General features: G+C 36.3%; 1 protein-coding gene across 1 annotated transcript; it reads left to right on the top strand.

Moving 5' to 3' along the window:
• The first annotated feature begins 3295 nt into the window (after window positions 1-3295).
• Window positions 3296-10528, top strand: LOC134231072 (uncharacterized). The gene is made up of 6 exons (XM_062712971.1): window positions 3296-3390; window positions 5163-5322; window positions 6292-6433; window positions 9368-9474; window positions 10086-10188; window positions 10291-10528. The coding sequence occupies exons 1-6, from the start codon at window positions 3296-3298 to the stop codon at window positions 10503-10505; spliced, it is 822 nt and encodes a 273-aa protein (XP_062568955.1). The 3' UTR covers window positions 10506-10528.
• The last annotated feature ends 4869 nt before the right edge of the window (window positions 10529-15397 follow it).

The raw sequence follows: 15397 nt of genomic DNA, 5'->3' as shown, positions 1-15397 counted from the left end.
AGCCTCATTCAACATAACTATTTACTTGGTCAGTTTATTTAATACTCAGGAGCAGAGAAGAAGAATTTCAAAGAAATAATTCATTTCCACTATATAATCTATTTAGCCTCTCCCTGTCACTAGAACCCCTGACCCTGGGGTCATGAAATTCATTTTGGTAGTGCTTACTATGCATTTGGTTAGTTTGTTTAATGCCCTTGGGAAGAATTTCAAAGTTTGCATTTTCATATATAATGCCCCACCCTAAGATGTGCAATACTTTGGAAAAGGCAGTCATTTTCATCTATTCACTTGGATAGTTTATAAAACTTTCAGAGCATTAATGCATTTTCAATATACAATAAAAGTTTTTACAATTTTGGTAGAAGACCAATGCTGATTACAATCATACCAATAGTTTGACTGCTTGATGTTCAGGAGTAAGCTTTTTAATTATAGTGGTTTTGCCATTTATATATCAATATATTTATCTTGAAAATGTTCAAATGTTAACGCACGACAAACGACGAACGACGGACGAAAACGGATAGCAATAGGCCACCTGAGTTTACTCAGATGACCTAAAAATTCGTAATCTTAATCTTTCTGAAGATAATTAAATTGCTAATTTAATTTAGCACATGTGTACAAAATTATAAATTTTGCATTTAATTATTTAAAAAAAATCAAAAGACTTCCACCAGGTAAAAATATCAAAATTAAGAAAAATTTCACATATTATGTAATTTACAAATTGTAAATTTTTTAAAATAACAATTATTTTTAAAAGCCAAGAAATTCGTGGGTTTTTAGGCCACCTGAGTTAAATCTTTGAAAATCTTCTTCTCTGCTCCTGGGTATTTAATAAACAAACAAAGTACATAGTTATGTTGAATAGGGCTGCCTCTTCCAGAATTGTGAATTTCATGGTCCCGGGATCAGGGGTTCTTAAGTGCTGGGGCGGGGCTATATAAATTATAAAGTGAAAATGCATTATTTCTTTGAAAATCTTTTTCTCTGCCCGTGGGCATTTAATAAACAAACCAAATACATAGTTCTGTTGAATAATGCTGCCTCTTCCAAATTTGTGAATTTCATGGCCCCGGGGTTAAGGTTTCTGGAGCTAGGGTGGGGCTCTATCGATTATATAGTGAAAAAACATTCTTTAAAAATCTTCTCTGCTCCTGGGTTTTAAACCAGTGAACTATTTACATGTATAGTTATGATAAAGAAGGATGCATCTTCCAAAAAGTGAATTTCAGGGTCTCTGGGTTGGGGGTTCTAGTGTTAGGGGGGCTCTATTGATTATATAGTGAAAAATACATTAATTCTTTAAAAATCTTCTTCTCTGCTCCTGGGTATTGATTAAACTAACCAAGTATATAGTTATGTTGAATAAGGCTGCCTTTTCCAAAACTGGGAATTCCTTTGGCCCAGGGTCAGGGGTTCTGGTGTTAGGGTGGGGCTCTTTTGATTATATAATGAAAATTCATAATTTTTTTGAAAATCATCTTCTCTGCTCCAAGGTATTAAACTAGTGAACTATATATGTAAATAATTATTTTTTTTAAAAATATTATATAATGATTATATAGTGAAAATGCATGAAATCTTTGAAAATCTCTTCCTTTGCTCCTGGGTATTATGCCAGTGATAAGTACATATTAATGATGATGAAATGTGCCTCTTCCAAAATGGTTAATTTCAGGGCCCCTGGGGTACTGTAACCTGAAAATAAATGAATGCTTTGTAATCTGCTCTTCAGTAGTAATCAACCATTTATGATGAAATAAAATTTATGTAAATATTTTCAAAATTTTGAAATGTGTGGCCCCAGGGTCAGTGGTTCCTGTGGGGTGGAGTGCACAAGTATTATAAAGTGGAAATGCATTTTCTCTTTGTTACTCTGCTCTACCTCTGGGTTTTAAGTAAGCATGATAAGTGTAGAGTTATGATAAGCAATGGTGCCTCTTTCAAAATTGTGAATTTCATGGCCTTGGGTTTAAAACACGAGGCAATTCAATTGTTGGAAAGTTGATACATGATACTCAGGTGACCTATAAGACCCATGGGCCTCTTGTTGTGACTTTTAAGCTATCAATATAATTAAGACAGCAATTTACTAAAGAAAAATATTATACGCATATTGACTGGGGTAAAGAGCAACATTGATTAGTTAAACCCCTGTCACACCGGGGCTGCGTCCTCATGCACGAAAAAATAAAACGCCGAGGTGATCGCATAAGTTTCACAGCGCCGTGACAACGCGGCGAGATCTCCACTGAACGCCGTAGGGTCGCGTAGGGTCTCCTAAAACGCCAGGGGACGGCGATCACTTTGAGCATGCACAAAGTACGCGCCGTGTGATCGCGGTCTGATAAGAACGCAGTAGAAACGTAGTATGATCGCAGTAGCAGCGCGGTGAGATCTCCAACAACGTAGTGGGAGCTCCGTAAGAACGCCGTGAAGACGCACATGATCGCGGCACGAACGCAGTGATAGTAGACTGCGCTTCCACGGAGACCTCACGAAAATGTCGCGGAGTCCTTGGAGATGTCACTGCGTTTCTACGGCGCTTCTAATGAGTTTAATCCTCTTGTGATTTTTTCGACTGCGATTACACGGCGACAACACGGAGTTGTCGCTGCGATCATTGCGCTCCCATGGCGTTTCTACGGCGCTTCTAATGAGTTTAATCCTCTTGTGATTTTTTCGACTGCGATTACACGGCGACAGCACGGAGTTGTCGCTGCGATCATTGCGCTCCCATGGCGTTTCTACAGCGTCCGTTGGCGATCACAATGCGCTTTCGCGGCGTTGTTAGAGCGTTGTCAGACAGCTCACAAAACAACAGCAAAGGGATCATATTTGATCAGCAATAATTCGAACGTATTTGTTGCACTGGGAGCATTTAAGTGAAAAAAAAATGGAAGATAAAATTACACCAGAACTTGTTCTGTTGTTTCACTTAAATTGTGTAGAAAACTTTTCAGTGTGTTTATTTTTTTATATTCATAGTAAAATCAAAGAAAATCTATAACACATCTGAACCGATAAAATAGAAAAAAGGAGTTTAATCATAAACTAATAAATATTAATAGTTTAGTACTAAATTATTTAAATAGAGCATTTTTAATTATTAAGAAAATTTTTGGCATGATTAGAAGTCTTATCACCGTGTTATTTGAATTTTTAAATAAAAACGTTTTACATTCCTTCTGAATCAATGAGTATAGAAACGCATTGTGAACGTATTGTGAACGCAGCCAGCGCAGTGAGAACGCCGTGAACACGAGGTTAAAACTCCTAACGCGCCATGAAAACTCCGCGGAAGCGCAGTCAATCGCCGAGAGATCTCCGTGGGGATGCTGTAGAACGCCTTGAGATCGCCGTAGAATCGCATCCGTCGCCGTAAGGACGCCTTGACATCTTCATATTGTGAAAATTTTACAGAAATTTGTGCAATTTTCCTGCGATTCCACGGCGATTTTAAAGATTTAACAACGCCGTAATGACTCCGTGTGAACGCAGCTTGGTGTGACAGCAGGGCCTTTAAGTCCAGTGGGATGAAATATTACTCGACGCGGTGTAAAGGGCAATGTTTTGTCCCAAGAAGTCTTGCTACCCGAATTTATTTTTTGAAATACGAATAAAAATCCATTTTTGCACGATGACTGTAGAGTTTAATTCTTTTACCTGTTTTTTTTTTTATTTTGGCTCTATTAAAAAAATTGAAGTCGTGTCGGTATGATTATGTCACAGCTAATCAATGTACTATCCAGATAGTAAAAAAAATAAAATATTACTAGTAAATACTTTCAGAGGAGCTTATATCAATTATGTTGACAGTTTTATTCTTAATGTAGACGTATTTTTAGATGTGAGAGAGGGAGACTTTTAATATATTCATAGTATCTGTGAATAGTGTTAATCCCACCGCTCTTTCGCTTGAGGTTCATTTTTCTTTTAACGAAAGAACAACAGTGAAATTTAATTTGACAAGTTACCCATACACAGCACATTTGATAGGCGTGTCGCAAAATCATGTTTTTAAAATATTGAACAAGTTTTCCCATCGAATATAAACACTGGATATATTCCATTTATTGTGAAACTAGCGAAAATACACAACATGGCCCAGTAAATTTAATAAAGTTTCCAACTGTCTTGAAAATGAAATTCTCAGTAGGTAATATGTCTTTGGAGTGTATATTAATTTCTTGGAGTTAAGTATTTTCATACTACCGGACACAAGCTTGGAGACATCGGACACTTCAAAATATGTAAGTAAAAAAATATTTTTCTACAGGACATAGAATAAAGCATTTATCAAATGATATATAATTTAAATTCTTTTTTAGTTGCTACTTTTATCAATTGTTTCATATTTTACTTGAAAAGGACGTCAAAAATAATCTAACTACCAAGATTTAAGGCAAACTGATGACTAACTTTACAATCTTCAACTTTTCTTACTTATGCAGCAATATACCTTCATCAATATATTTCATTTCGATTGCAAAGAAAAAACAAAAATAAAATGGCAATTCGAGCCAATAAGCAACGAGGGATCTTTTTCGTACCAGTACACTCTGTGAAATTTTACTTATGTTTTATGGTCTCATCTGAAGGACTGGTCCCTACCCCCGCAGTTGGATTTGAACCCGCGACGTAAAGATCCCCATCCGTTGAGATGATAATCATAATCAAGTACACATCTTGCATTGTGAGGTTGAACTCGTTGAGTAATCGATATAAAATTGTATTCGACAAAATCATATCATTTCAGACCAAACTGTCTTAATGGAATGAAGCTTTATGGTAGCAATGTAAAGATCCTTCGTAGACACAGAAGACACTAGGCCAACTTTAAATTAATGTTTGTTTGCCTTCTCCAGACTCAGGGTAAAATTGTGTGTTTGTGGGAATTTTTTTTTCAGAAAATTTCAAAACATTTGTTGAAGGGATAACAGGAATAAAAATATATACCGGTATATTTGTCCTGTAATGTAAAAAAAAAAAAATGAGTCGGGCCATTTTTAGTCAGTCGTTCGGGAGAAGAGAACCGAACAGATTTATAAAGATGACCCTATCAAAGATGCATATAAATGCAAGCTTCTCATTAAAATTAGACACAGTTTTAGAATGAAGTTCTATTAGTAATGGTCATATTTGACTTTTAGGTCACGTTTCAGCCTTCTTGTGTGCTTCTTACTATGCGCATCTGTGCAGGCTTATAAAGAGATCTGTGTCGGTGGCAGCGGACTCAACTGTCAGGAGTGGAAGGACCATATGCTTGCAGAACACAATAGAGTCAGGAAGGATAAAAATCTACCTCCTCTAGTAAGTTTCTTAATTATAACCTAAGGGTGTATCATTTGTGTGACTAGGTTTTACTCAATCATTGGCGGCCCTGTTTCATAAAACTGAATTTTTAGAATGTACTTCATCAAATTATTTGTTTTTCGGTTGGCGTATTTTTTTTTTAATTATTCATCATTCCTTCCTAACTGTTCTACGTTATCTTCTTTACATGATAAACATATGGAACATGATAAACTTATAATTTGTCTTATTATGTACCGGTATTTGAATTGAAGAGGAAAATTCAGTTTGAACATTAACATAAATCGATTTTTTTTGTGTGCAAATAAACCAAGTGGTATTTTAATTCAAACAATTATGCAACAATATGTACATAATTTAATGAATAAAAGGTACTGATAATTTGATTGGGAAATTATAATTACAAGTACGTGCTTCTATCTTCATATACACACAATGATATTTGTGTTGCATTCTCTTTTTTGTTATGCACGTGCATGTAGGTTTGTTAAAATATTAAATCAATACTTGAATTATGGACTAAAACTATTTTCATATTATGTTTCCTTTAAAACAAATCTTCATTAGGGAGAATATTATAAAAAATAAATTCTCTTATCTCCAACATAGAAGAGTTAAATTATTACTTTTTTGATATTTCAATGAAATTTTAAAATTTTAATCGAGTTATATATGTTCCAAAATATTTAAAATATTTCAAAACACTTTCAAATAAAAAAAATATAAATAGCATTTCTAAATATGTTCTACAGTTTTATTGAACTCCAGATATATACGTACACTTTTCAACAAATCTTTTGACTTGAACAAATTTAAACATTGTATATGAATCAAATCTTAAGCAAAAAGACCCCTGTATAGGAAAATAAAAAAGACATTTGATTTTGGAAGGGAAAAATGTGTTCTTTATCCTTAAAATCTATTTAAGTTCTTTTTGTTAAAAAAAAAACGTTTTCTCTCGTTTAGGTTTGGAATAATCGACTAGCAAAGCATGCCTTGGAGTATGCACAAAATTGTTCCCGCAAACACTCAGACCCTAGCGACAGGAAGTACGACGCCGATCTTAATTGTTACTGGATTGGCGAAAATGGATGGTCTGGATATCGCTGTATGTTAACATTTAATACAATCTCTAATTTTTGGAATTTATTCTTCATAGTCAGTATCATTATCATCCTGTATGATTAAACGTAGGAAAGGAAATTTAAATCTCGACCTTCCGAACACGGAGCAAGCGCTCTGTCGACTAGGCTACGGTGACGAGTATCGATAGGCTATCAGCGATATCTCAGTCGGTAGAGCGGTCACTCCGTGATCGGAAGGTCGTTCGATGTTCGAATCACGGCTTCGACCGACCTACATGTAAGTCGAGAAATATAAAATAGCAAATGTTTCTTCGCTAAGCGTTCGGCACTTCAAAGTGAAAGTTGAGGTACCTTTGGAGGATACCTTAATCTTAGGCCTCGCGTCAGGGGAAGGCATTGGCACGATAACGAACCCTTACTGCTCAAAAGCCCTTAGTTGAGTACTAAGTAAAGGTCAAAATTAAAGCCCTCCACCGGTACATGGTGACATCTCAGTATGAGGAAACAATATCCGAAGAAAGTTTGTATGTATGTTGTTTTACGCCCATGTCGAGATTTTCCCACTCATACAGAGACGTCATTATTTGCCGGGGAGAACTGAAAATATTGTTCTATACTCGGCACTCAGGGCGGAGGGATCATTTTCGTGCCAACACCTACTGCGACCTCGGTTCATAGCACTCATCCGAATGACCGAGTCCCACAGTAGGATTCAAACCCGCGACGTACGGATCAACTCCCTTCACCGCGACTCTAAATCAGACGCTCTAACCACTGCGCCACGCGGGCGATCGGGATGTAAAACGGCACTCAGACCGAAAACATATTTATCTCATACGTGTGGGTGATACAGGTCGTTGGATAAACTTGTGCTTTATCAACGGGTAGATGCTTTATCAATAGTACTTCCGGTTTTGACACGATCCCTCGCTTCAAAATTTTATTTGAAACTTTTATTTGTGATCCCTATTATTGCCCTAATAAAATGAATGATAAAGAGCGATAATATCGTTAAAAGCAAGAAAAAGATCCGGATATGTCAGAGACGTGTCTTATTTTATCAAGGAACCTGTATTTGCCACTTGAAGACAGATGTTACGCCCCTAAATAAATCGTTTTCGAAGGAAGTAAAGCCTAGCAGTAAAGTTGTTGTAATAAGATTCCTTTAACATCTTCAATAATGCTTTCTTATATTATACTACGTATGCCTACCTAGTAACGTAGGTGTATCTTACCATGGATCAACAATGAATCTAAAGGCCCCTAGCCTTGCCTATCACGTTTTGTACTGCCATCGTCCAAACGAGTTCATTTTCATGATCCAATGGTCCTTACAACTTTCAGTCAGAAGTCAGTTTGATGTAAAGCTTCAGCAATTGTCACATAATGTTTTCAAAGACGCAGATAGCAAAAATTCTAAATTTTGAACAAGATCTACTTTCTTTCGAGGGATGTCAACATCAACGGTTCTACGTCATCAAGTTGTACGTCATCAATTTGAATTTAACAATCATTCATGTTGTTTTGCAGGGGAAGTCTCGAAGTTTTGTTAAAATGAAAGTCGTATTAGATAAATAGAACATCTATAATTGTGTGATTTGATATTGGCTTTATCCAACTCGTAAATGGTGTATATTCCTCGGCAAGCCTGAAATATATACACCATTTCAACTCGTTGGATAAAGCCAATATCAAATCACACAATATAGATATCCTCTATATATATAGTAAACCTCGTTGAGTACGAACACGGATATACCGAAGTTATCTTGGATCCCTGGCTATACAAATATAACGAATTCCTTACACGGATACAACGAATTACGGACATAGAGAAGTAGTTTCATAAGTCCTACTGACTCGTTTTACCCCAAAGTCAAGGCAATAAGTTCAAAACTGTTGGTACCCAAAGAAAGGTCTTCTCACAAGGAACACACCTTTGAAATACAAAAGCCCTCGTACTAGCGATTCGAAAGTTACATGTATGATCAATGTTAATTTTTTTTTTTAGTGGGTCAGTAGCTCAAAATTGTTGGTATCCAAAGGAAGGTCTTGTCACAAGAAATACACCTATGAAATTAGAGGGTCTTAGCTCTAATGGGTCAAAAATTATGGTCAAGGTTATAGTTTTTTTAAAGGTAGGCCAAACTCTAAGGTCAAGGTCAAATATTTCTATACCCAATGAAAGAATATACATGTCAAGTATTAAAGCCCTAGCACCAACTATTCAGAAGTTTTTGGTAAAAGTGTGTCAACTACCAAGGTCAAGAGGTCAAATTTGGTGGTATCAAAAGAAAGGACCTCTCACAAGGAATATTCATGTGAAATATGAAAGCCATAGCCCTACCCATTCAAACGTTATGGAATAGGTTAAAGTTACAACACACAGACAGGAAAGCAACAAATAACCCCCGGGATCTTTCGATCCAGGGATAAAAAAAAAATACAACAGTACATAGACTAATGCTCCTTAATTTTGTCTTTTTTTTGCCCATGTATATTTTAATCGGACCAAAACTGTTGGGAATAGCATCCCATTCCTTGGCCGATAGGAAGGCGCAATGAGTTGTAATACTTTTGGATACGAATACACGATTATCTCACCAATATACCATTGTGCAACAAATGAGAGTCATCGTTTTTTTTTTAATTTGTCCTCAGATTGGGTGAAATTGCTTTGTATATGCTATACCCATCGATAATTTTATACAAAACTCTTGCTACATGTATGTTGTTGATTACCTGGCTGCCGAAATCTCGAGTTTGACTTTTTTCTTCTTTTATGGCGTGTTTGTAAACCAATAATAAAACAAAGAATGCTTGCCTTTAATTGTTCAGGACCATTTACTTCAGATTTCGATGGACTGGAAAATAGACTTGGCGAGATACAGGTGACCTAAAATGCTTTCATATGATTTTTTAATCAAATGTAGCTGTATTTTTGTTTTAATTTGTAGCGTCGGGAGATCAAGCAACGAAGGCATTTGAAAACGAACGGAAATACTGGGATGACGAAACTGATAAATGCATGTTTCATTGGACAAAATGTGGTCATTATAAACAGGTACTTTAGATATATGTTTATTAAGTGCTCATTTCAAGTCTTACAACGGAACATATTTTATCTTACAAACACGTATACCATTTACATGATGCTTATGTAAATTTAAGTAAATTAAGGACTGATGATACAAACAAAAAATGGATGCCTGGATTGGTATACATTTTTGGGTCCAATTTGATTGCAAATGATGCAAATAATTAACTTCTAGAATATAAAGAAATTGTAAACCTTCTGTGATGTTCAAACGCATGTCCATCAGAAACCATCCTTATTATTCTATACAAATATTTATCACTTAAAATCCCATTTTTGTGAAACTTTGAATAAAAATTAAAAACTACGCGGTAAAACTTATTCATATTACTCATTTAAATATGACTCAAGTTCTTATTTTCAATCTTTTTGACAAAAGTTTGTTTGTATCATCTGTCCTTAAAACAAAAACACACACACACACTTTTAATAATTCGTATATACTGAACGCTTTTTTTTTTTACCATTTTAATTACACCTAACTACAATTAAAAATACTATTCGCGTTATTCATGTAATTCTACATCAGACTACATTTATAACTTATTTTTCGATTTTGTCTAATTATTATTTGTTAGATAATAAGCCCAAAGACATGCATGCTAGGATGTGGACGGGCTAAGTGTGGTGACAACAAGAGGAGGATATGGTGTTGGTATGCAACCAAATGTCGTTCGTGTGGTACGTGTAAGAACTCATTCAAACTGTTTCATTATAATTGTTAATGAAATGAAGTCTTGGTATCTATATTTTGCATGTATTCATACAATTATCTGCTTTCAGAATCTTCGAAAAGGAGAGAACTTGTACAATTGTTAGAACTGAAATCAGAAAACGCTCTATACGATTTCCAACGAGGCCTTCACAAAAAAGGCAGGTCAACTGCCGCCCCTCTCACGAAAAGACCGCCTCCAATATCTCAAGAAGTGACGGGGCTGATATCTGAAGAGATCGACGAAAGTAACGCAGACAGTAGCGAATCCAACGAAACCATTTAATAGATCCGACAGTGGAGAAAACACCAATGTAATATGGATCTTTTGTTCATTCATAGCAAAAATACTATAGAGTTTTTTTTTTCTTTTTAATAAGAATTTTTTTCAATTAAAGTGTCCAAATGCTTTGATCCATGTTCGTTATTATTTGCAACCTTGTAGTAGTCTTTAAGGCAGTTCGACCCTCTGGTTCTGAATATTTGAAAATGCTCATAAAAAACTTCATAAGAATACAACAAATAAAAACTAGAGGTACTGTGAGCAATGAGCTCACTAAACCTCTATAATGGCAGTGTCCATGTTTTGCTCTGGAAAATTCAAAATATATGTCAGATCAAAAAGTAAAATTAGAGGTGCACAATGGCAATATGTAATGAAGATTCTGTGAAAATTTCATTAAATTTCCTTCAGTGGTATGAGAGGAGTGGCGGATAAGAGATGAGCATCCCAAAGCGTAATAGAGGGACGGACGGAAATACCGATTACTATATACCCTCCCACTTTTCAAGCGGGGGTTATAATAAAACAATACAAACTAGAGGTACTGTGAGCAATGAGCTCATTAAATGATACCCCCCGCCTCCCATATGAATATAATAGCAGTGTCCATGTTTTGCTCTGGTAAATCCAAAATATATGTCAAATTAAAAATTAAAATAGGAGGTGCACAATAGCAATATATAATAAAGATTCTGTGAAAGTTTCGTTTTTCACTCAGTAGTATAAGAGGAGTTGCGGATAAGAGATGGGTACCCCAAAGCGTAACAGACGGACGGACGGTAGGAAGGCCTGACGTACATACAAGGACGGACGCAAAATTACTATATACCCTCTCACTTTTCAAGCGGGGGGTATAACTTTGTGAGCAATGAGCTCACTAAATGATCCTCCCATATGAATATAATGGCAGTGTCCATGTTTTGCTCTGGAAAATCAAAAATACATGTCAGATCAAAAAAGTAAAATAGGAGGTGCACAATGGCAATATGTAATTAAGAATCTGTGAAAGTTTCATTAAATTTCCTTCAGTGGTAGAGAGTTTGCGGATAAGAGATGTACCCCAAAGCGTAACAGGGAATTTTTAAAAATATAAATACCCTCCCACTTTTCAAGCAACTGTATAAATAAAGCAAACAAACATGAACCTCCAAACATCAGAGGTGGGATAAGGTGCCATGGAGAGGTGTATATCCCCTACTTGCCGGTCAGACCCGCTGTGTGCTCCTTATCATGATCGGTAAGTAACGGAAAAAGCTGACGTCAATTCAGTATTTTAATAATGGACTAACAATTAGTGTGCAAAGTATGTACTTGTAAAGTTAATCAAGCAGAATAGGAAGGTCTGACGTGGTTCCATAAGGGAGCAAGCAAAATTTAGGAGGTGATGTGCAGGCGTTACATTATCATGGATATAGTTGATGTTTAAGTAATTGTTTGTAGTCATTTATAAATAAAATGTTAAATTGAACCGAGCTAATGATGTCTGATTTATATTGATAGGTAATTATTCTCACACATGAAGTTTGTAGTTCTGGAATTTTTAAAAATATAAATACAGGTATTTTTAAAACAACTCTAGATTAAAGAAAATGATAACTTCTCTAAACAGAGAAAAGATGATACAAGTGATTCCCCAAACAGCCTCTCAAAACAGGAAGGATCAAAGACGGACGAAAAGCCAAATTCTTTCCGTGTGTCTGGAAGTACTCTCATCTTACAAACCTCTGGATCCGCTGAAATGTAAGAATACTGTAATGCCGAATTCTTGCTCGTTGTGTCATGGGTATAGAACGAAATGAAATATATGAAGTTGTTCGGGTATATGGTGGATCTGTTCTTTCAAAAAAGACAGTTTACAGATGGGTAAGCTAGTTTAAATGTGGTAGAACAGATGTTTCAGACGACAAACATTCAGAAAGACCGCCAAGAGCAGTAACCATAAGTAATGTTTCCAAAATCCGTGATATTCTTAAGAAAGATGCGCGACTTACAGTCAAGGAAATAGCAAGATGTGTAGGAATTTCAACGGGTAGTATATTTACCATTTTAAAATCTAAATGAAAACAACGTACGATTTGCCCAAGGTGGATTACCCATATAACTTACCAACGCTCAGAAGAGGGGTCGCTTACATAAATGTCAAAAACTTCTGAAAAATGTTTAAAGATATGGACACTAAGAAGCTTAGTCAGATGTCACAGGTGACGAAACGTGAATCCACATTTTCCAGCCAGAAAGAAAAGTTAAAAATCAGATCAGGGTTGAAAAGAATATGAAGAGGCTAAAAATTGCAAAAAGAACCAAAACTTCAAAGAAAGCTTTATATGCAATATGTTTCAACTCAAATGGTTTGGTAGTCCAATATATAGTCCCTCAGGTGTCACTGGAAATATGTATTCTTCAAGAATACGTCCGAGACTTTAGAAATTGTACGAAAAAGACGACCAAATACCGGTTTTAGAGGTATTAAACTTCTTTATGACTGTGATCCTGCCCTTCAAGCAAAAGCTACTCGAGACTATATACAGCGTCACAAAGTTATCGAGCTTCCGCATTCTGCATAATCACCTGATCTTGCTCCTTGTGACTTCTTATTTCCAAAACTAAAAGAAGCTCTCTATGGAAGGCGTTTTCAATTGTGATCAGCGCTGGGATCAACTATTTTTCAGTATTTAAGGGGTATACCACAAAACACTTACAAAAAAGTGTTTTTGAACTGGATTTTACGATTTCAGCTCTGTATTAAATGTAAGGGAGCTTACCTTGAAGGAATGCAATATAAAATTTAAACTTTCATTTTGTTTTTTTTTTGTTTTTTTGCTGTAATATGGCTGGGACAAAAAAATATTGAACGTCCCTCGTATGTAACCTCCCATATATGGTAAAATATATAAAAGACACAGTCTGCAGTAATACTACTGCTGGGGGTGGGTGAGTTTGCAAATTAAGCACAAGTAACTCGCTGGTAAAATAGCTCAAAAAATGGCGCTCAAAATAAATCAACACGTAACTGACGTAATAGCATAACATAGTTGCATAAGTAAAACTGGCGCAAAAGCTATTTTCTTAAACCGTACTCATTTACAAAAATTTCATTTTGTTTTGTTGATCGGTAGCGGTTACTGATACATGTTACGTAGGTATGGAAGGACTTTTAATCCTTTTTATAATTTGACCTTTGTTCAAAATTAAGATTGGACATGTTTTGATTGATGTTTGTATATTGTTTAACGTCCATCTCTAGAATTTTTCACTCATACAGAGACGCCACCACTGGCCGGTGGAGAACTGCAAATTTTGACCTATTCTCAGCACTGAGGGCCGGGAAGGGAGGGAGCAGCAGGGAGGAATCTTTTTTGTGTCAGTATCTACTGCGACATGGGACCTCGAATTATGCAGTCTCATTCGACGGACCGGTTTTCACATCCCACAGTAGGATTCGTACCCGCGATGTAAGGATCAACTCCTTACTTCGCCACTGTAGAACAGGCTATCTAACTTCTGCGCCACGCGGGCAACCATGTTTTGACGTTCTAGTTGGATTGTGACTAATTTCAACTTATAACATTAGCTATAAAATCACAGGAATTGGGGGATAGAGTCGGAATAAAAGACACCATAGAGTCGCCTTTATCTTTGTCGTATTTGGATGTTTTACTAATTATGGACATTATGTCGCGAGTTCGAATCTAACTGTGGGAGTGGAGAGTGGAGACCGTCCTTCTGATGAGACCGTAATAACCGAGGTCCTGTGTGGTAGTAGGTGCTAGCAAGAAAAATATCCCTCCCTGCTAGCCCGCGTGGCGCACTGGTTAGAGCATCTGCTCCAGAGTCGCTAAGTAAAGAGTTGATCCTTACATTACTGATTCGAATCCCACTGTTGGACGTGCCGTATAAACCGAGGTCCCGTGTCGCAGTAGGTGCTGGCACGATAAAGATCCCTTCCTGCTCATTGGCTCTAAGTGCCAAGCATAGGACAAAATTTGCAGCTTTCCACGTGGAAGTGGAAGGCCACCACCCCATATGATCAGTGAAAAATCCTCGAGAGGGACGTTAAAAACAATCAATCTAATTATGAACGATAAGTGTCGACTGGCAACTGAAAATTGACAAGTGAGATGACTGGCTTTTCCATTATCAATTTTTCTTTTTTCCTCGGGAGTAACATTGTAAAAAAAAAAAAAAAAAAATCCCCGTGCTTTAGAACGCCAGCATTCTTGAAAACATAGAGGATATTCAATGTTTTGCTGTTGAATATGGAATTTACTTCACGAGTGGGACAGGATTTTTAGCTCTACTGGTCAGAGACCAGAAGAGCTTATGCGATAGTAATGCGTCCGGCGTCCGTCCGTCTGTCTGTCTGTCTGTCTGTCTGTAAACAATTTTTCAAAATGCTACTCCTCCTACAGTTTTGGTCTGATTTCAATATAACTTGGCACACAAGTAGACTATACTAAGATACATAATTCTGTGTATCGGTTTTTGATTTCTATGAACGGTGTTGCCGTGGTTACTAAAAATAGAAATTTCTGTGAAATTCGTTCAAAATGCTACTCCTCCTACAGTTTTAGTCTGATTTCAATATAACTTGGCACACAAGTAGACTACACTAAGATACACAATTCTGTGTATCGGTTTTTGATTTCGTTGAACGGTGTTGCCGTGGTTACTAAAAATAGAAATTTCTGTGAAATTCTTTCAAAATGCTACTCCTCCTACAGTTTTAGTCTGGTTTCAGTATAAATTGGCACACAAGTAGACTACACTAAGATACATAATTCTGTGTATCGGTTTTTGATTTCTATGAACGGTGTTGCCGTGGTTACTAAAAATAGAAATTTCTGTGAAATTCTTTCAAAATGCTACTCCTCCTACAGTTTTAGTCTGATTTCAAT

Source organism: Saccostrea cucullata, unplaced genomic scaffold (genome assembly GCF_032062105.1).
Source record: "Saccostrea cucullata isolate Sc308-1 unplaced genomic scaffold, CSIRO_AGI_Scuc_v1 ctg9758, whole genome shotgun sequence".
Classification (NCBI taxonomy): domain Eukaryota; kingdom Metazoa; phylum Mollusca; class Bivalvia; order Ostreida; family Ostreidae; genus Saccostrea; species Saccostrea cuccullata.
Note: the sequence above shows the minus strand (reverse complement) of the source record. Positions and strands in the feature narration are given on the sequence as shown.